General features: G+C 39.6%; 1 protein-coding gene across 1 annotated transcript in view; it reads left to right on the forward strand.

Annotated features, from left to right (window-relative positions):
- Nucleotides 1–13,982, forward strand: part of vax2 (ventral anterior homeobox 2) — a 35,952-nt gene extending 21,970 nt beyond the window's left edge. Inside the window, exon 3 of the mRNA XM_074623966.1 lies at nt 9,886–13,982. Coding sequence (XP_074480067.1) covers nt 9,886–10,374 — 489 coding nt within the window. The 3' untranslated portion in view covers nt 10,375–13,982. The remainder of the gene's footprint in view (nt 1–9,885) is intronic.
- Nucleotides 13,983–23,215: the final 9,233 nt, after the last annotated feature.

Here is a 23,215-nt window from a genome sequence, read left to right on the forward strand (position 1 = left end):
CTACCTCTAGCCCAGTTCGCCTGCCGCTCTCTTTGCAGCTGTCTAGATTCACAGCGCAGGCCTCTGATTGGCTGACCTCTATGTATTCACGCATGGTGGCCTGATCATCTCTCGCTGACCTTCAGTTTACCCCGCCCTGCTTACACTTACACCCGTCCTCTCGTTTTTATCCCCTACCTTGTTGTTGTTGTTGTTGTTGTCCTCGTTCATCAGTGACGTCCCACCTCTCTCTTGCTTGACAGTTGCTGTTTCTTGCTTCCTTGATTTGTATTTCCAGTTGAAATCAATCAGATTAGATGAAAGATTTTGTTGTGGAAGCGTGAGGACTTTATATGCATACAGTTACATATAGAGGCAATTGTTTAAAGGTGCTATTGATAACATTCAGCCACTGCATGTTGCATTTTACCTCCCCCGTTCCATTGCTTTCACTTCACAACAAGTCGTTGCCAGGCTCTTACCGTCAATCTCAGCCATTTATCCGTTTTTTTCCACGTTAAATGACGACCCAGAGATACAACGTGATACCAATGTTGTTTTACTATTGGCTCACAAGCCTTGTTAGAAGTGGGAACCAAATGTCAGATATCTTCCACAGGTGTAAACAAAACATTAATTTTGGACCCGCCAATTCTTTTCAATCATAATCTTTTTTTTTTCTTCAGGAAAAGCCATACTTTTATTTATTTTTTATAAAAAAAATGTGTTTTAAATAATATTTGTCTACATAAAATTTTTTATCAATAAGACCTTTAAGATTTTCTTACGTTTTTTTATATTTTTGTCTTTTCTCAACATACTATAATAATCATATTGACACATACAAATACCCACAACCAGAACTCCTACCTTTTCCTGTAATCATCAGATTACAATGAAGTATATAATTAAGTAAGTCAACTTTATTTCCATGGGCAGCACAGTTACTAAGTGTTAATATAAAAAATATATAAAAATATCAGTCAATACAGTCGTTTTTTTAAATGTGGCAGCTGACCTGGTAGTAAGGGGGAATTGCTGTAAAGGGGCTAAAACATGATGTCTTAAATTTAATTCTAAAACGATAGTACATCACATTGATTGCAACAAACTCATAAAACATTTACATTATATTCCTGCTCTCCTCTTGTGAATATATACATACAATATATAAACCACTTTTTGTGTTACCCTTAATATATATTCTCTTCGTCTTTACACCTATATTCCTAATGTTGTGCTGACACAATTTCTTTGTCTTGCACTGATTTAAAAAATAAACTTTTCATTAGAATTAGGAAAATACAAACTATCACACAAATAAGAAAATTGGCAGCTCAACCGTTTTTAACTATGCACCAAGACTGGAATTTACTACCCAAGGCTATAAGAGATGCAATCTCTGTGAACATTTTTAAACGACAATTTAAAACGTATTTATTCGGCATTGCAACATTAACAACCTGTCACTCTTCCTTTGTTTTATACTTATCTTTAACTTGTTTTATTGTTCTTATGCCTTCCTTTGTTTTTTTGCTTGATTTTATAGTGCAGTATTTGCACGTTTTAATCTGTTTTTATTTATTCTCTTGTTTCTTCACTTTGTTGTAAAGCACTTTGAACTACTCCCCCTGTATTAAAGGTGCTATATAAATAAAGTTTATTATTATTATTATAAATTCCCACAGAGTGGCACATACATGTTTAAAGAACTGACTGTCATGTAGATGGAAAGTAATAAAAACAAGAGGAAAAAGGAAAAATCTGTCAACCGACTCCTCCTGCTGCTTTGCAAATCATAAAAATGTAATTTAACGATTTTCCATACATAATCACTCACAGTCTTCTCTTTCAGATGCAATTTACACATAGAAATTAACTAAATCTGCAGCTGTCTTAAATGACACGGCTGGCGATAACATATAATTCTTCTCATTGTCAAAATGTTCCATAAAAAGATCAAAACTAAAAATGAATTGTTCCGACTACTAAGCCAAAGCTTAATATATCTTATTCCTCTCAGTGGTTCAAAAACAATTAAAAACACATCTATGTGTCACACTGTTGCACTGGGTGACATGTTCCTTCATTACAGTAAACGTGGGCACTGTAGTTTATTTCAGTCAGTCTGACATACACTGTTCTGCTGCTTTAAATACTCACTTGAGCACCAAATGTGTATTCATCAGCAGGCGAAAATAGTCCCCAACAAATGCACTATTTACTCCTGTTTGAGTGATGTTTGATAAAAACTACAGTGCCCAGCTGATTTAGTGAATAGGCCTTATCGGTCGCTATAACCATGTGGGTTGCTTGCTACGTTATAAAAGTGAAAATGAAACTTAAAAGCAACGCATTCTAACACGTTGTAAAACTGAATGAAACCAATGAAACCAAAAGGCTTCTTTAGGTTTAGGCAACAAAACTACGTAGGGAAAAACACTGTGTTTTTTTTAGATTTTTAGATGGATGATAAAACCTACTGTTGGGTTTAGTAGGCCCCTATTGACCCACATCTATGGGGCTTATAGCGACCGATAACTCCTATTCAATAGCCTGAAAACAGTCTAATCGACTGAAAAAAAGAAAGAAAGAGAAGAAACCATATATTTGTGAGGTATTTGTAAAGATTTACGTCTTCAGTAGTAATCACTGAGCACAGGGCAGGGTAGTCAGGTTGGTACCGTACGGAAAATACAGAATAACATCAGACTTTTCCTTAAATGGCAGCGTTTTCTTGTCATTAAATCAACATCGAATTAATCAACATTCAACAAAAAGACAAGAGGACAATCACTGTTCAAGATGTGCTTGACCTAAAAACACAATAACATGGTTAATAATGTGAATACTTCCACCAGTCTTGGGTTTGCCGACCTCGACTCATCGCCCCGGCCTCGCCCCGGTAGGCCAGAGTGCAACAGGGCGGGGTGCAGAGGGCGCGGCCGGGGCAGATGCAGGTCACGCCAGATCCAGATCTCCCTCGGTAATCTCTGCCCCAGCTCTGAACCCTGGATCCCATTAAAAAGGATTTACATCCAATAGTGTAGATGTACCAAAGGCAGCTTTGCTTTCTTCTCTTCTCATCATTTTCCCCCTCTAATAAAATCCCAGTAAAACACCAGAAAGCTTTTTTTTTTTCCCCTTTTCCCCCCGCCGATGGATAGGAGGACTGTGGAGTGAACAGAAGACGGAGACACACCCACAGTGCTGGGATAAAGGAGAGGGATTGGTTGGGAGTTTCATCGGTAGTGAAAGCTTTTAAAGGGATGTGGGTGTTTGGCAGGCGGTGGCGCATGAGTAAAATGTAGAGAGAGATTTTAGAGAGGCGGTTTGTGAGCTAACGAGGAAGAAATGTAGAAGCTTTCTGCTGCTTATCCCTCCCTCCCTCTATCTTATCTCCATCTCCACTATCCCCCCCTCTGTGCCTCTTTTGGGTCTTTACAGTAAGACTTGCTGGCGTCATTATTCCTCTCTGAGCTGCTGGATCCTCTCCGATCCCATTATTTGTGTCGTGGTCAGTCGTTGAAACTATGATCTCACTTGCACCCGCTGCCCGTTGAGCCTTTAGAGTGCAGTGATACTATAGTTACAGCCTGATCACCTCCACACAAGCTCCTCGTCATTTACAAGATAAACTCATGCCAGCTGCACGAAGGTGCCTAGGTGACACGCTACAGACTAGAAGAGAATAGAGGAATCACTGGGGAGCATCGATGCCAGTGCAGGAAATACTTCCCCTTATGTAGCGAGGCTGAAAGTAAATCTGACTTTCATGCAGGAAACCAGAGTTTGAATCCAGTTACACACCTGTAGTCAATATTTGTCTTTTTTAATCTGTAACCACAAGCTTTTCCTACCTTAAACAAGTGTTTTAGTTGCTTAACACTAGCCATACAGCCTGGTCGCACAAAAAAAGCGTATGAAGCGGCAGGGGAGGTGGATGGGTCCAACAAACACAGGACTTCCAACCAGGAGACCGTTGTTTTGTTTTCTGAGTTACGTTAGTGATGCTTGTGACGCGTTTTTTAGTGACATTTGTGACGTGTTTACTTAGTTTACATACTTATTTTACTTAGTTTACATACTTACTTTACATTCATAATTTACTTAGTTTACATACATATTTTACTTAGTTTACATACTTACTTTACATTCATAATTTACTTAGTTTACATACTTATTTTACTTAGTTTACATACATATTTTACTTAGTTTACATACTTACTTTACATTCATAATTTACTTAGTTTACATACATAATTTACTTAGTTTACATACATATTTTACTTAGTTTACATACATATTTTACTTAGTTTACATACTTATTTTACTTAGTTTACATACATATTTTACTTAGTTTACATACATATTTTACTTAGTTTACATACTTACTTTACATTCATAATTTACTTAGTTTACATACATATTTTACTTAGTTTACATACTTACTTTACATTCATAATTTACTTAGTTTACATACATATTTTACTTAGTTTACATACATATTTTACTTAGTTTACATACTTACTTTACATTCATAATTTACTTAGTTTACATACATATTTTACTTAGTTTACATACATATTTTACTTAGTTTACATACTTATTTTACTTAGTTTACATACATATTTTACTTAGTTTACATACATATTTTACTTAGTTTACATACTTACTTTACATTCATAATTTACTTAGTTTACATTCATAATTTACTTAGTTTACATACATATTTTACTTAGTTTACATACTTATTTTACTTAGTTTACATACTTATTTTACTTAGTTTACATACATATTTTACTTAGTTTACATACATATTTTACTTAGTTTACATACTTACTTTACATTCATAATTTACTTAGTTTACATTCATAATTTACTTAGTTTACATACATATTTTACTTAGTTTACATACATATTTTACTTAGTTTACATACTTACTTTACATTCATAATTTACTTAGTTTACATACATATTTTACTTAGTTTACATACATATTTTACTTAGTTTACATACTTATTTTACTTAGTTTACATACATATTTTACTTAGTTTACATACATATTTTACTTAGTTTACATACTTACTTTACATTCATAATTTACTTACTTTACATTCATAATTTACTTAGTTTACATTCATAATTTACTTAGTTTACATTCATATTTTACTTAGTTTACGTACTTATTTTAAGCCCAACTATGATGTTTTTCCTAAACCTCACTGAATGTTGTTGTTGCCTAAACTTAACTGCAGACGTTACCATAGTTTTGTTGCGTGGTGTACAAATGACACAAAAAGAAAATGACGCAAAAAGCGAAAAAGTGCGTCGTCATGACAAGCGAAATGTCCTTGTAATGTCTTGATATATATACACTTTCCCGTGAAATCGGGTTGAACCATATTATAACCACAGTTTATTTCACATAACCGTCATCTTTCCCTAACCATGCTGTAATTGCCATGCATGCTTATTTTACTTAGTTTACATACATATTTTACTTAGTTTACATACCAGTGATTTAGTCAATGTTTTGTTGTAGTGGTCTGACCCTAACTTAAGAGCAGGTTGAGATGAAACTTTAAGTGCCAACTCAGTGTGTTTGATGATCCTCTGAAGTTAAGGCGCTATTTGAACTCTGTAACGTCTGTGAAAACCTTAAAATCGTTCTGATATCAACTCCAGATCGTTGTTTTACACCTGCACAGTGACGAGGTTCTCGACACCCAAAGGTCCTCTGACAGAGCAGTGGGTCTCACTGATTATTGGGGTCATGTGAGAGGTTCGCTCACTGCAAGTGTGTGTGTGTGTGTGTGTGTGTGTGAGAGAGACTGTCGCATGTTCAGGCCTCATGTGACCTCTGTGAGTGTGTGTGTGCTCACACAGTCCTGCTGTGTTTGCGTTGTATCTTCATGGCTTTATTCGTGGAATCTACGTGTGTCGTCTGGCTGTTGTGCAGCCAACAAATGATTATGAAACTTTTAATTGAATCAAGCCACCGACCCTTCACAGGCTTACGCATTTCTGCTGTTAGAGGAGTTTCCCGTTAAGTCGTCTGCTTCCAATCCCCACGTATCAGGGATTAGATTACTGGAGTTCTACGAAGAATCGCGATGAGGCTGACGGACAGTCTGCCGTATGCAGAAATAACTTTCAATGTAGTGTTGTAATGTAGAAGAGGATGAGTAGAAAATAGAGGACGGATAAACATGTTTGTTTGTTCCGCTGATTTCTATCTACACAAACATACTTTGTGCTTTACAACATAAATCTTTTCAAGCAATCGTTTTGCTTAAATGTTGTCTTCATTGACGGATTGAAAGATTTTGATTATGCAAACTCTGGTTTTAACCAAAAGAAAATGGTCTTTTAATCAACTTCTCCACACTTGAATCAACACAACAACAAAACATTTAAGTTTTTAGATGTGCTCAGAAGATAATACGTCATATTAATGTCATTTTTGACACAAAATTCCCCAATTCATTCCTGCTACTCAATGGGATGGATTTGCTTCTTTTCTCGGTTTTCTATCATTCTAATTTGATCATGTTTGAGTTTTGGGCTGTTGGTGGAACAAATCAAGACATCGTAGACATTACAGCTGCAATAATTAATCGATTAATCGTCAACTAATCGTCAACAATCTTGATTATTGATTAATCGGTTTCAGTCGTTTCTTAAGAAAAACAATCAATTACACCGACCAACTTATCACACAGTCCCTTTTTAACCCATTTGTGCCCGCAACTGAAATTTTAATTTCCTTTGGTGGAAGTGTTATGAAGAAATTTTCAAAATCAGTGAAACTGTTTGGCTGAAAAGTGAGTTTTTCTTATCATAAATCATATCATCATCTAGTCTTTGGGTACATGGGACTACTGTTGCAATATACTAAATATAGCACGATAAGAAAATGTCTTTGTCTAAGAAGATACAAGGAGCACAATCAAGTATTTGGTATCTATGAACACATAACAAGTTGAATATCAAAGATATGTACGCATATGCTGTGTTAAAAATATTTCATATGGAAAACCTTTAATAAACAATATTGTTTTTTCTCATTTTTAAAAAAAAATCCTGATTTTGACTATTAATAAAAGTGAGCTTTTTCATGTGATCTAATAATTTCAAAGTTGTACTGTTAGATATGTACCCAAAGTATGTCTGTACCAAATTTCAAGACTTTAGACCAATCAGAACAAATGTTGTGTCATTTTTCCTTATCATACTAAATATAGTCTTTGGGCACAAATGGGTTAATCTTATAGTAATCCAGAAAAAAATTGTCGGAAGAAATGAAAGATTGGCTGTAAAATTAATTCTTAAGGTGAAAAACAAGATTTTCCCAGAAGTTTTGTACATGTTTAAATTTTTATCATCACCTCGTATCATAACAAGACGGTAACAATATTTCATTTAAATGCTCCCCATATGACAGCAAGATGAAAACACTAACCACCATCCTGCATGCCACACAGCGAGCGGTGCTGTAGTGAAACTCGGTCAGGATGATATACATTTTTCATGTGTGTGATTCGTCTCTGAGGCTGCTCTCCGTGCAGCGATCTCCTCTGACCCCGGCGTGCCCTCCAATCAACATCCCACCAAGCCCCGACATTTCCACACGCTATACATTAAAGCTGCGCTGCACTCCCATCAATTAAACACGGCGAGCAGGGACAGGCAGAGTTCACCGAGCTTTGCTCAATCTGCTGCAAGTGGCGTGACGGCTGGTGTGGTGAAACTCTGAAGTTTGTTGCCGTGAGAGAAGACGATGGTGCAGATGATGACTTTTTTTTGTGTTACATCTTCACTTTCTTTTTCCTCTAGAGCCACAAAAGCTTGATTTGCATTTGCATACTTTTGTTCTCCATGTTCTGAGGCTATATTTAGACTTGCACACATATCTTTCTATTTTCAGTGTCTCTATCAAGACTGCCTGTCCCAAGACAAGTACAGAGTTAAGACTGACAAGTCCCCAGACAAGTCCCAAGTCAAGTCCCAAGTAAGGACTGACAAGTCTAGAGTCAAGTCCCAAGTCAAGACTGACAAGTTCTAAGTCAAGCCTGAAGTCAAGACAGGCAAGTCCCAAGTCAAGTCCCATGTTAAGTCCCAAGTCAAGTCCCAAGTTAAGTCCCAAGTCAAGTCTCAAGTCAAGTCCCAAGTCAAGACAGACACATCCCAAGTCAAGACTGACAAGTCCCTAGTTAAGTCCCAAGTCAAGACTGACAAGTCCACTCAACACATGACAAGTCCCAAGTCAAGTCTCAAGTCAAGTCCCAAGTCAAGACAGACAAGTCCCAAGTCAAGTCCCAAATCAACACTGACAAGTCCAGAGTTAAGTCCCAAGTAAACACATACAAGTCCCCTGTCAAGTCCCAAGTTAAGACTGACAAGGCCCGAGTCAAGTCCCAAGTTAAGACTGACAAGGCCCGAGTCAAGTCCCAAGTTAAGACTGACAAGTCCCAAGCCAGGTTCCAAGTAAAGACTGACAAGTCTGGAGTCAAGTCCCAAGTCTGAAGTTTGCTGCCGTGAAAGATGATGATAGTGCAGATGCTGACTTTTTCTGTTTTACATTTTCACTTTCTTTTTCCTCTAGAGCCAGAAAAGCTTGATTTGTGGTGCATTTGCATACTTTTATTTTCCATTTTCTGAGGCTATATTTAGACTTCTGCGAACATATCTTTCTATTTTCAGTGTCTCTATCGTGACTGACAATATTCTCACTCTGCTTTATAGCTCTCATGTCACTGCCTGTCCCCACATGTACATTTCTAGTCTTGGAAGTGTGAGAGGAGGTAAAGTGCATGGGACCAACCATGATCAAATGTGCAGAGAACAACAGAGTTGATCCAACGGCTGGTGCCGGGGGATTACAGCATCTCTGCTTGTTCGGCACGGATTTATGCGTGTATGACCGGTTTACTGCGAAGGTGTTGCGTGCTCTCACCGCTCGCAAACCGTGAGCTCACGGAGCATAGATATGCATCAAGCAGAGGTCACAAAGAAGTCAGCTACACGTGTGTTCAGCCTGTGCAAACTATCAACTTTTAGGCATGTAAAGGAAGAGGATAATGTCAGGATGAGTTAGTGTTAGTTAGTGAAACTTCAGTGATCTGCGACACGTTATCATGTTAAAAGGAAGAAAACGATGTGAATAATTCACGAGTTATGAATCACTTTTATCAGTAGACAGAGGTGGGACCAAGTCATTGTTTTGCAAGTCTCAAGTCTTTGCACTCAAGTCCCAAGTCAAGACTGATAAGTCCCAAGTCAAGACTGTCAAGTTCCAAATCAAGACGGTCAAGTCCCAAGTCACGACTGACAAGTCCCGAGTCAAAACCCAAGTCAAGATTGACAAGTCCTGAGTCAAGTCCCGAGTCAAGACTGTCAAGTCCTGAGTCAAGTCCCGAGTCAAGACTGTCAAGTCCAGAGTCAAGTCACAAGTCCTTAACTTTGAGTTTCGAGTCCTAAACAAGTCATGATGTAATCTTCTTCAAATGTATTGTCATTTGCGTCTGTCAATATTTTTCACTGGTCTTAATCACTAGTGTTAGAGTCCAAGTCGAGTTGCGAGTCTTTTTTGACTTTCTCAAGTCGACTCGAGTCTGAAGTCATCAAATTTGTGACTCAAGTCATATGCCTGAGGTCCACACCTCTGATAGTAGGAGCTTTGTGGTACAATACGGACACAAAATAACTTTAAAATGTACATATAATCAGAAGGATTTAGTTATTTTTATGACGTAAAGAACATATGAAACTTCTTCTTTTGAATCAGTGTTGTGATGACAAGCCTTTGTAAAGTTTTCAAGCCTTTTCATTTCTGATTTTGCTGACTCAAGTGTGTGTTTGGGACCAAACAATAATGTGAATCTTTCCTGCTGGTTGTTGCAGGTCAAGGTGTGGTTCCAAAACCGCCGGACCAAACAGAAGAAGGACACCACCAAGGATTCAGACAAACGCTCCTCCTCCTCCAACGAGTCGTTGGCCACCTGCAACATCCTGCGCCTCCTGGAGCAGGGTCGCCTCCTGTCGGGCCCCATCCCACACAACTCCCTCCTGGGTCCCCCGCAGCACCCCAACGGCTCCCTACTGAGCAGCCCGGGCGGCTCCTCCACCTCTCCGGGGATCAGCAGCAATACCCCTCCCAACTCCCTATCTGGGGGGACTTTCGGGCTGTCGCTGCCGTCGCTGGGCGGCACCCCACCGTCACCGCGGCTGGGCGTCCCGCCACCGCACTCCCTCTGCTTCTCCATGCCGCTGCTTGGGGGCGCTCATCACGAACTGACGTCCGCCTACGGTTGCGGTTCTTCGGCTTTTGAGCCGTACATGCGGCTGGACAGGAAGGAGACGGATCTGGGAGGGAAGAAGACGGTTTCTTAAGTAACGTGTCCCTCTTTTAGGACGCCAGGGGACTGGTCTTTGTAAGAGCGTTTCTCCTCAGTCGTTCGTTGACACTGGATCATGAGAAATGTGAAAAAAGGTCCCTCGTGGCGCCATTTTGTGCCACAGCACTGTTGGGACACAAAATGGTGAAAAAGGACGCAATGTGACGGAGACACATAAAAAAAAACAAAAAAAAACTTGTGAATTTTTGCAGAAATGCTGTGTGTGTGTATGTTGCGTGAACCCTGACAGACAGATGTTTTTATCACCGCTCTCTTCGCAGTGGTTTCAAGTGACTCTTCACTCTTTTGTCCAGTGCGTTTGTGTGTGTGGTTTTCTCTCTATACAGGCCTTCATTTACTGTTCAGGAAAAAAAAAACATACTTGACGTGGATAGTTCAGACTGAATCAGAGTCTGAATGAGAGGAGTGGTGTTTCAAAGAGAGCAGTTTGTACACATTTCAGTACATAAGTGGCCATGTTTGATTTTAGTTAATGTGCTATCATGATATGGAAGAAACACGGAAGAAAAAAAAAAAAGAATCGTAGCATTTAATATCAGTCTGTTTGGTGTCCAGCAGTAGCTTTTGTAAATTCTTTATTTGGTTGTGTTTGTGTATGAAATAATATGTGGTAGGATCTGGACAAACGGTGCAAAAATCACATATCTAGATCCGATAGTTTAATATAAAAGAACATGAGGAGAATAGCTGGTCAGAGTCTGCCAAAGCATTTATGGATATTAAGCTTTGGAGGTGTCCTCCAATCACTGAAGCAAGGTCATGACCTTTGAACCCAGATTAACTTTTCAATCTTTGATTCACGGAAACGTCTAAGAGACACTAAATAAAATAGAAACATCTGGCCGAGTTTTTTGGAAATTTTTTTTATCCACAGAACCAAACTTGTAGGCCGGAAATGAAAGCCGCTTTTCAAAAGGAGTCAGTTTCAGTCAGTTTTACATCTTGTTTATCAGCGTGGTTGAGACCCGAGCTGCAACGATTAGTTGATTAATCGACAGAAAAGTAATCTGCAACAGTTTTGATAATCTGTTAAATGATTTTTTGGAAAAATACTCAACATTTTCTGCTTCAAAAACGTGATAATTTGCTGTTTTTCTTTGTCACATATGACAGTAAATCACCACGGCCTCTGAGAAATTGTAAGTTTTTCACAGTTTTTTTAACATTTTTACAGACAAATAGTTGGCAGATTAATCAGTTAACAGTCGCAGCCCAAGTTGGGACTAATACGCAACTTCAAAATGAGCCATGACATCTGTAGAATTTGCTGCTGTTTTACCCCCAAACACTTAAACTTCTTCTTTTTTAAGTTGCCCATTTTATGGTTTGCAACTAGGGCTGCTCCCTTTTAGTCGACTAAGATCTCTTTAGTCGATTAGTCATTTTTTAATGTTTTTTTTCATGCTGAATTACTTATTTCAACAGATTTAAAGTTCGATTCTTTGTGGAGAAACTCAGTTTTACAGATCTGTCGATTAAATCAACTAATCGATTAGTCGACGTAGAATTTCTTCGGTCGAGGACAGCTCTATTTGCAACAACATCATAACTATCAGAAGCACCGATTCATCAGGTCATATCCATAATGATCACAAGAAATCTGTTACTCAACTTTTACTGTGTGCACATAGGATGCAGCATCACATGTGAATCTTTTCGATGATTTTTCTTTAAATTTGTGTTTCCCCCCTTTTTGATGTTTTACGATGACTACTAGCTCGCCCTCCCGTTAGACTGCAGCCCGTCTGCTCGCCTCTCATTGAAAGCACTTTATGTTTGTAGGTTTTTATTCATCTTCCTGTTTCTCCCCCCCCCCCAAAATAACCTCCCAGCTTTAGTAAGAGTCAGGGTTTGGAGTCAGTTTATTCTTAGAAAGGTGTTTTTTCAGAATTAAAGCCAGATAAGCTACAGTTTTCCTTCAGCTATATTTTTAAATTAACCTAAATTTTCTTCAGGATCCGAAAAAACAGCCCACTTTGAGACGTCAAATTCATGCACGCCAGGCTGAAGGAGGAGAGAAACAGGATCAGCTGTGCTATTTTTCCCTCCATATGAAGCCAGATTTTCTTGTTGTCCAAACAAAACCAAAACTCACCTGCGAGAACCTGCCATTCCCAACAGTTTGCCCTCAATTTGTGTGTGTCAGATGAGCTCTCGCCCCCTTTTCATAACTTCTCATTTTCACCTCATGTATCTATTCATGTCTAGGTTTGCTCTCATTGTGTGGTTTAATACGTTTTTCTCTCACGGACACTCTCAATTTAAAAAGCTGCTCACGAGTAAAGGCCAGGCTGCAGCAAAGACATGTTTCCAGCTGCAGATAAATGCACGCTGTTCTGACCTCAGCCTCTGAAAACACCCCGTCTGGCGGCTCACCGGGGCCTTTTTGCACCCGTGTAGCGCCGGCTGTGTAGAAGGTGATTTGTTGTTGTTGTGTTCAGGCCCCGAGAACCCCTGTCATCCACTCGCGGCTCTTTGCAGCGGCGCACCTATGCTGTTGTCGAACACTGTATTATTTTCTATAAGCACCATCCATAATTCACACGCTGCGGCATCAAATATTAAGCAGGGAGATGGAGCTGAGAGGTCAGGAGGCTTGCTTCTCGTGTAAGGCCTTTTCACAAACCCTCATCTTTACTCACAAGAGGGTCTAAGCTAAGTTGCTTTCCTGCTGTGTCCTAAGCAAAACACAGTCAGTTTCCCCCCTTTTTTTGCTGGAATATTCAACATTTGTTGCATGATTTAGAGCTGCACACGATGGCAGATACATGAACTCTGTAAAAAAAACTCTCTAAATTGATCCCATTTTCAGGACATTTGTGGTTTCCCTCGACATTGAGAATCAGCACTGACTCCATGTTCTGTCACTGTACGGTGGTGTTTTGTAATGTAAATCTGCAGTTACTGTATCGTACGCTCAGTCATGGCGAGGCTAGGTGAAGATTGAGGGAGATGCCACTTGTCTTGGACAGAGAGAAGCTTTGTAAAGCCTTGCATCAGTTAAACAAAGCCTTTTTTGTTTTTTTATTTTCCCCTCTTTAGCTTCTTCTTAGGTTTCTTCTCATCCCAGCTGAGTGGACGTGTTGCTTTTGTTGTGTGACATCTTGCACTTGTTTAGGTCACCACCATCTCATGAAGGGCCTTTTCTCACTACGCCATCATGAGTTCCTCTGATGGGGTAAAGTCCTTTTGAGATTGTGTGGAAATATTTTATTTTTGTTTCTTTATGCACAGCCAAGGCCCTGCATAGGCCATAACTTCTTTTCTTTAAGCAGTAATGTCAAGCTAATGGCACCAGCTACTACTTATGATGAACAAACTCTTATGTACATAGATATAAATTTATATATGAATATATATAAATGGGTCTTTGCACAAGTTATCTCCATGTCCGCTCCATGTGATTTTAACAGGAAAAACAAAAAATGCGATGGAAGATTCAGAAAAAAAGACTTTATATATGCTTTACAATTCTTTGTCTCATTAACATTTTGCACTTATTTAAAAGAGGCTTACTTCTGTTTCTGGGCTGACAGAGCTGTTTTCACGCTCGGCCGAGATATTGTACAATATGTATATGTATTTTTATTCATATGCATATAAATATATGTCTATGTAATTTGCCTCCTGTGTTTTCTTCACTTTCTCGCCTGCGTCAAGGCCACGGAAACTAAAATCGGAGATGCCTGTGGACAGTTTCGCCACCACAAAGAAATGTCCACTTTTAAAGGACTATTCAGTAAAAATATGAGTTTCTGTTTGTATCAAAATCCACAAACATGACTGACATCTGCACGTCGGAGCTCTTTCTATTCACGGCGAGGATTTTGGGGCGTGCCTTTGCAAAAGAACCTTGGCTCCTTTGTCCTCCCCATCAGCGTGGCGAAAACATCAATGCAGTGGACATTTCACCTTTCCGGGTCTCTCTGCGTAGGCCGTTAAATACTTTGCACTTTTAATTCTGTTTTGGTTTGGTCGGTGGCTCACAAAGGCTGAATTGACTGAGCTGCCCTTGGGACATTAATTGGATGAAATTATGAGAACATACTTCCCAAATGTGGAATGACCCGAGCTATTCTGCTTCACGTCTGTCATAAATAAATCTCATATTTTCATGACAAAAAAAAGAATTTTATTAGAATGAAAAATTAGCGGAAGTACAGTGTTTTTATACAGGACTGCTAATGAAACCACAAGTTTAATTGACTTCATATAAAGAGATCGGAGTAGAATCTTTCTTTCCCCGAACAATAAATACACAATTTTGAACAATATTGAAAAATGCCAGATGAAAGTAATATCTCCTTTTGATCAAATAGTTCCAAAAACTAAAAGTGAGGGACTAATTTGATGCCTAAATGTCCCTTTAGAGTATATTTTTGGTAACCAAAAGATTTGATCCTGTAGTTGGAGTAGTTTGTAATTTTTGCACAAGACAACAAAACAGTTAATTTTGTGTGACAGTTTCAACTATAGACGATATATATACTATACTACTATATAACGGTAGACAAAAAGAAGAGAGAGAATGCATAGTCATCTGTATATAACTGTCATTTAAACACCAAAAATAACATCTCCAGTCCTACAGTAATATTGATCACGAATCCTGATGTACTTGTACTTTACTTGAGTATTCCCATTTTCTGCTGCTTTACTTTATACTTCTACTCCAACACATTTTAGGGGCAAATATTGTACATTTTACTCCACTAATAACGTTAATTACTTTGCATATTGGGATTAATAATACAAAATATAATCAACACATAAATCTGACGTATTATTATCAGTTAAGACTATATTGACATTCACAAGCTATACCCATAAGTATATAAAGTAATTAAAATCAGCTCCATCTTCACCAGCTGCAACATTAAAGTGATGTACACATTAATGCATCAGTATTTATAATCCATATAATATACATTATTCTGAAATGGACCATTCTGTATTGTGAGTACTTTTACTAGCAGTATATTTTTATGCTAATACTAATACTTTTACTTCTAACAAAGCATTTCCACATTGTGGTTTAATTAAGTAAAAGATCTGAGTACTTCTTCCGCCACTGAAAAACACTTTGGGCCTCCATCTGTTGCCACCTGTTGCATGTTACCTGGACTGACACAGGAGGGATGCTGGCTGTGGGATGCTCTGTGACTATAAAACAGTTCAGCTCGCTGATTTAAAAACCTAAAATGTGTCAGCTAACTCACTATTAACTATTTTCTACTAAAACTATGTGTCAAATAAAGAATAAACAATAAGAAAGAAAGAACAAGTGTAGGTTTTATTAAGCTGTAAAAAAAGGTAACGTATATCCCCCAGACTTCAGCGAGGGGCACTCCTTCAAGCTTGGACAATTGATCTGCAGGGTGCCAATTATAGTGATTGGCACCTTTATTTGAGCGAGGAAAAGGCGAGAGGGCCGGCAGAAAGGAGACCAGATGGGTGGCCTGCTGTAGAGGACGGTCGGAGGGCCGGGAGGGGACGGACAGGAGGGGATTTCCTGCAGCAGAGGAACAAACTGTGGCCGTTAACAGCCTCCAGTCAGCAGCTACACAACTCCACTAACTGGCATTTTATTGGGGTTTAATTGGTAATCTCTCATCAGTGGCCATATTAACTAATGGTGTGCAGAGAAATACTGAGCAGTTAATAAAGTATTAATAGTAATATATTATTATTATATTTAAAGCAGAATATGTTATGTTATTGTTTTCTAAAGATTTTCTAGAAAGGATTTGATTTGTTACTATAAAAGGTTCCTAGAAAGGGCAATGTAATTTGGTATTTATATATAAAAACATATGTTAATTGGTACTTTTCCAATTAATTATTTCCAATTAATATCTAGTCTTTTAGTCACAGCAGGTCAGCTGAAAATGCAAACATTAAATTTGTCTCCAGGGAAGCCTACAATTCAACATAAGAATAAACTCAATTAACTTAATAATCAATAAACAATCATTTTCGAGTAAATCCTTTGGAAATTAAAAATTGTTTGGAAAGCCAACACATCTGAATAAACTTTAATAACAAGCTCAGAAATTTATTTATTTATTTAATTTTAAAATTGAATTAAATTAAATTCTAAAAATAACTGACTCACAACTTTATTTTTTTAATTTATATTTTAAAATAAAATAAAATGAAATAAAATAAAACTTTAAAAAGAACTGTCTCAGAATTACATTACACATTTATTTCCTATTTCCTTATTAGAATTTTGTTAAAGATAAAATTAAATAGAATCATCAAAAGTCATCAAAATATGTTAACGTTGTAGGGATTTTTATGTAATTTTTTTAAGTATTTATTATACAATAAGATATATTATTATTGTTATAATTATTATTATTATTATTATTTTATTTATTTTTAGTATTTATAAGTCATATATTAACATTTAACACCCTTTAATTTAGTTGTAAGTAGATATAAGTGTTTATTAATGTATTTGTCAACAACTACACTGTATATACTAGTGGATGCTGGTGTATAAATGGATAATAAATGACAGTACAGTAAACTATGTCTTCATAGGAGAAGTTATAATTGCCAACAAATACTGCACATTAATAAACAATTAAAATGTCCTTATAGCTGCATGCAATAGTGTGTTTATAAAATGTTAAATGGAGGGATGTTTGTTATGAAAAATCAACAACGGGATGCAGGATTAGAAAAAAAATTCAATATATACAAACAAATGAAAGAAAATATAGAGAGGATGCATGTTGTGTTTGTCTGTGATGTGCACCTGATGCTTCCCACTTGTCTCATGTTTAACAGCGAGCTCTGGATCAACTCCACATCAGCACTCAAAAGCTGTTTGTTGTGCATCAACTGATGAACTCTCAGCTCCATGTTGGCTCCGTGTTTTCTTTTTTAACAGCTGCCGTATGTGTTTGTGTGTGATTCTGGAGGGTCCACGGACCTTTAGGAATGCATCACTTTCCTGCCACCACCCCCCCCCCACCTTTCCTCCCCCTGCCCTCCTTCCTCCATCCCTCCTCCTCCTCCTATAAAGCAGCTCAGCGGCCCAGCAGGGGGGCCCCTTCACTAATTAGGGTCACTAATTGGGGGTTGGCCGGGGCAGAGACCCCTCCACACCTGCACGGTCATGTGACATTCAAAGAGGTGCGTAGGGTCAAGGGTCGCGTTGTCGGGGGGGCGAGGAGAGGAGAGGGAGGGTTTGGATTAGTTTGGCTGAGCAGACGAAGAGAGGAGGGAGATGATGGAATAGTAGTTGGGTTTGTCGGCTGTTGAGCAACACCAGCGAGCATGAATTTGGTTCGATTTTCCCACACATTTACAGGCAGTTTCACTATCCCTTTATATTTGACCGAGCCAGGAAAAACAAAGCAAACCAAGAACATGAAAATGAAAGTCTCCAAAGTGGATACAAGCAGAGAAATCTAGAGGAAGAGTGAGAGGACAGAGCGAAAGACACGTTAAGAAATTCGGGCGGGGACACGCTGCCCGGTCAGAGGTTAATTGCCAGGTGACCTTAAGGGCCGGACAGCTCAGCGGAGGCCCCGAGCCCGCCTGCCTCTCTCGGCTCTCGCTGGACTAAGTGATGTCTGCGTGTTTTGACACGATTCACACAAGAGTCGGGGCTTAAGCTCGCCGAAAAGATTCACAGCTGCATTCCTGTGAGAACCAAACCGACCCAAAATCGTCCAGAGAGAGAGAGACGGACCAGATTGAAGGATTTAAAAGGAGCAAAGGAAGGATGTGAGATGATGAAAGAGGCAGTGGAATGTGTGCATTGAAATGTACAATATATTAAGCATGTTAACTATTAAAAAGTAAATTGTGTATGGGTTTTATAGCCCAAGAAAGAACAGGTTGAAGCACACAATTAAAGATCCATTTAGCTGCTTCACTGTGCGTTCCAATACTTATGTACTATTTAGTATGCCAGAAAAAGATTTAGTATGTCCCAATACATAGTATGTACAAAAAGTACTACTGCTACATCCGGTCACATTTTGCAGTATACAAGCCAGCATGCTTTTCTGGCTATTCTGACCAACAATCCTCTGCACACTTGAGCTAGAGGGTCAAAGTTCAAGGCGCAATGTTGTGAAGAAGTAGTTTGTCGTAATATGCATACAGCATGCAACAGTATGTACTTTGTGAGGGCAGCTGCAGTAAAAGTAAACAGAAAAAGTACGCGATTTGGAACGTAGCCTCAGTTTCAGGGTCATGGTTTTGTGCTTCCCTGTTCGCTGTCACATGACTTACTGGGACACTTGAGCTGAACAGAGTCATCGTTAGTGTTATTAGCGACACCTGTGCATTTTCTACTATGACAAGTCAAAATATCGGCATTGAAAAAGGCCTTTGGAGACATTTAAAGTCAAGCTGAAACGGCATTTCAAGAGTATCTAGCTTGAAAAATATGTAAAAGTTTTGGGGTTGGTGTAAAAACACTGTTTGTTTTTTGGACATATATTTAGCATTTAATAAGAGACAACAGGACCACTTTATTGTAAGTATTTTAAGTGTTTTTTTTACTGATTCATTGTTGTGCAAAGGCAAACAGGCATTTAGACCAAACAATTGTAGGTGGACCACCATTGTTGTGTTTTGTGGCATTGTTACACACTCTCTCGTGACAACACATCATCGCACTGTTCCCATTTTCAATTTCTCCACCTTTCACAGAGCTGAATGAATCTCGCCGCGGCGACACAAAGAAACGCAGCTGAAGACGTGAAACTAATTATATTCTAACCTCCTTTACAACGAACCTGGTGAGCAATGGTGTAACAGGACAATGACTCTGCTACCTAAGTTTTCTTTTCAATTTACACTTTTCTGTCGTATTCAAGGACGCTTCTCCTCCTTCTTTATCTTTTGTCTGCGCACCCAAATGTTTGCATCACCTCTTCACCTCTGCGTTCGTACTGTGAGTGTTTAGTGTGCATTCAGATGATATGAAACAAGCGTCAGGCATTCTTGTGTCGTGTCGTGTTGTGCTGTGAATCAGCGGACAGAGCTGCAGATTGACTTTGGCCTTGGGTGTAAAGCTGCTTTTGTAGCGGGGCGGCCATTCCAGCGCTTATCTTCCTCGATTAGGTCAGTGGGTTTTCAGAAAGTGATCACACCCCCAAGGACACAACATGGCACCTTCGTTTGTCTCCCGGAGCACAATGCACCCGGCCTCTAAAGCACATGATCTTTCACCGTTAACCACCGCAAACAGTCTCGAAACCTTGAACTCCTTGGATTTCGAGCAAAGTTGATGAATTCTGCTTTTAAATCCGCCAATAATGTCTTTCACTTTCTTCCTCCACCTTCACTTTAAGAGTAAAGCACGGCGTTAATGCACAGCAGAGTGCTTCTCTCCGCTAATGAATGCAAGGTTGTGTGCAGAAACATTCTTATATTCTATCATGCTTCAAGACTCGGTGAACCGGCGACGCATTCAAAGGCAAACCGACAATAGCTAATTACATATTCAGCGACACTGAGAAGGATTTAGAACGGCACAAGAAAGTCCTTTTTAGGAAATAACAGGTGAGGTGATGATGAGTAGAGTGCAGTCCGTGGTGGAAAGTGCAGCATTTAGTCTGAAAGAAAGAGGAGAGGGAAGAAAGTACTTAAGATTTTATTCATTAAGACAATCTTAATAGAGAGTGCTTATATGTCCTTGTATGTTTAGATGTCAGTCACTTGTGGCTCTACTGGAGTATTGAGTATCTCATTGAAAGCTTTAAGGCCACTCGTCTCATATGAATGAAGTTTTCTGAGGATATTTGTGTCTCTTTAGGCAGATATTGATTGTGCCATGATCATTTCTAAAGCAGATTTAAGTGATCGTCCTTTGTGTGATTTTAATTATCCGTGTCCATGGCATGTTTCTCATTTCTAGCTGACGGTTTTGCCAACTGAAATGCAGACTGTCGCTGGCAGATTTAATCAGCTAGTTTAACAACACTAACTCCATGATTTGGCTGAAAACTTCAGTCGCTGACTTTTGAAGGCTTTCAGCTGACTTGTTTTAAAAGAAGAAACATGTTGAAGTGTCCTAAATATGAATATGATGGCTGCAAACATGATACAGCTAGTGTGCTAAAAGAAGACTGAGGCTAACAGGTCCCAGGCCAAAGTCACCATTCTTAAAGAGGACCTATTATCCTCATCTTCAGGTTGTATTTTGGTTTCTACTACAACGTGCTTTAATTTTCAAAAAACACATTATTTGTCTCATACTGGCTGTGCTGCAGCATCTCTTCTCATCCTCCGTCTGAAACAGAAAAGCCCAGTCTGCTCTGATTGGTCAGCTGGCCCACTCTGTTGTGATTGGTCAACTGACCCAAACTCTTCAGACTCCACTCCAGCTCCGCTCTAACTAGCTTTGTTTGAGGGCGTGCCACTAGACAAGTATTATGCAAATACGTTACTTGGTGACATCACCACGTTATGGAAGAAAAGGCGGGACTTCAAGCACGGTGTTTCAGGCAGTTCAGGAGCAGTGTTTCTGTGTGAACTTTGGGCTTTGTTACTTTGCAGACCTTTTACATGAACAAAAAAACGATATAACACACTAAAGGAAAGAGGAAAAGCAAAATAGGTCCCTTTAAGCCGAAGTTATACTCTCCGCGTCTGCGAGTATGCAGGGGTCCACCACGTACATTTCGCCATCACAGGGTGTACGTATTAGACTCGAACGTCCGTGTACCGCTATTTGTTGTACCATGTAAATTTTATATTATTACAATTTTATCATTCTTACATTGCAGTGTGGAGCTATATTTTAGAACGGTATTATAAAAGTTAAATTTAAATAGCAATTCATGCTAACACAACCCTGTTTGGATGCTAGAAATGCATAGGTGGACAAAGCACTAAATTACATTATCACTTTGGCTGTGGTTACCAGGGTGTAAAATTTCCCAAATCCAAAAAAGAGCAGGGCGTTGCTGATGTTAGCATATTTTCTGATATAATGGCCTGTAGGACGCAGTGGAGGTTCAGTCCTAAACAGGGCTTTCATATAAGATGTCATTTTGTCAAATTTGGGTGTATTTTAGGGGGTTATTTGTCAAGTTTAACGTAATTATTTTGTGGTTAATGATGCATAATTTGCATTCTGATATTATATATTGTACCTTTAGTGAAGTCCAAACTTGTAACTGGTATTGCATATAAAAATGTCTCATTTCTAAATCTTGGTTTCACACTTGGATCATCCCATCAGGCTCGGCTTGACCCTCTGCAGCCCCGGGGTCACTGCAGGTTGCCCTCATTAGTAACAGGGGGTCTCCACCTCGACCCAGTCCGTCACCCTATTTGCGTTCTCCCTAATAGAGCCTAAAACGACCACACATGAACCGAGGTTCCTACCCGGACCGTAACCTATAACCTCGGGAACTTCACTGCCTCCATTCATACTTCATTCAGTCGGACTGCAGCAATCTGTTTTTATCAATGAAAAGGGAAAAGACACACATGCACACAAGAGATCACTTCCTCGTCCTGCTGCCCTCGCCTCAAACGCAGGACGCCCCCACACACACACACACACACACTCATACATCCTCATGCAGAGCATTTCCGGGCCGGACTGAAAACAGAGGGAGCTAGTGAGAGAGCCGGAGCAGGGGCTCACAACGGGATTATTGGGGAAGAGGAAGGGAGGCGGAGGAGGAGGAGGAAGGGGCCCCTCTCTGCTTTTCAATGGACGTGTGAACAAAAGCCCGGTCAAACTGTCGGGCCCGAAGCCTTGGGTGTTTACTGCTCTTGTATCTATAACCAACAAATCAAAGATCCCCCTCACCACCACCTCCACAGCTCAACTCCCCCTGCAGCCCCTTTTCCCCTGAGCGGCCTGGCTTTATTGGGAACAGCAAATTAAGGAACCATCCATCTGGGTGTGATCACCAATTACGGAGGGAAGCTGTCAGCATGCATTAAGGCCTGTGCGGAAGGCGGGCGTGTTAGGGCGGCTTTTATGAAGAGGGAGGCGAGGGAGGGAGTTAAGGAGCGAAAAAAGTGATTGGATATGATTTAAAAAATGAGCATTAAAACATTTTTCTTTGAGGCCTTAAACACAATTCGGGCCTCTCTTGATAACCTTGATGTGTTTGTCTCAGGAAAACAAAGTCCTCTCATTATTTGCCGCTTTGCCGCGCCAAACAAATTTGCTTTTGTTTCCGAAGCGAGGATGAGTGAGTGCACTTTTTTCAGCGACCATGTAAGCGATATAAATATGGTAAAAACTCAATGCATGCTCATGACCGGCCCCCTTTTGTCACTGCTCACTGGCACAGGCCGTGATTCCCTGTAACACTTCTCCTCCGGCCAGCTTTCTCACAACACAATAGAGCCGTCATTAACTTTTTGCTCCATCGGAATGCTGAAAGACCCCGTCGACCAAACTTCCCCCCTTCCCCTTCCCCTCCCCTCGTTCCACCATGCATCCCGCTTTTCTCTCCGCTCGCTGGTTTTTTACAGGGCCCTAATTTGCGAAGGCCAGGTGTGCGCGGGCCCACAGTAAGGGGGGGTGAGGACGGGCGAGTGTGGGGGAAAAAGGGGGTGGGCGGCACACAAAAGGGTTCCACAAACCAGAGGGCATCGGTGCAGACTTTCTTTTTCTGGCATATTCTTTCAAGTTTTGTAGTTGTTTGAATGTGTTTTCAGTTTGTGTGAATTTAAACACTAAACCAGTAGTTGCCAACCTGTGGGTCGGGACCCCACAAGGGGTCACAAGATGAACCTGAGGGGTCACAAGAAGATTAATAGGAGATGAAAGCAGAACAGAAACATATCTCTGTTACACAAATCTGTTTATGTTT

This window comes from Sebastes fasciatus, chromosome 22 (assembly GCF_043250625.1).
Source record: "Sebastes fasciatus isolate fSebFas1 chromosome 22, fSebFas1.pri, whole genome shotgun sequence".
Lineage (NCBI taxonomy): Eukaryota > Metazoa > Chordata > Actinopteri > Perciformes > Sebastidae > Sebastes > Sebastes fasciatus.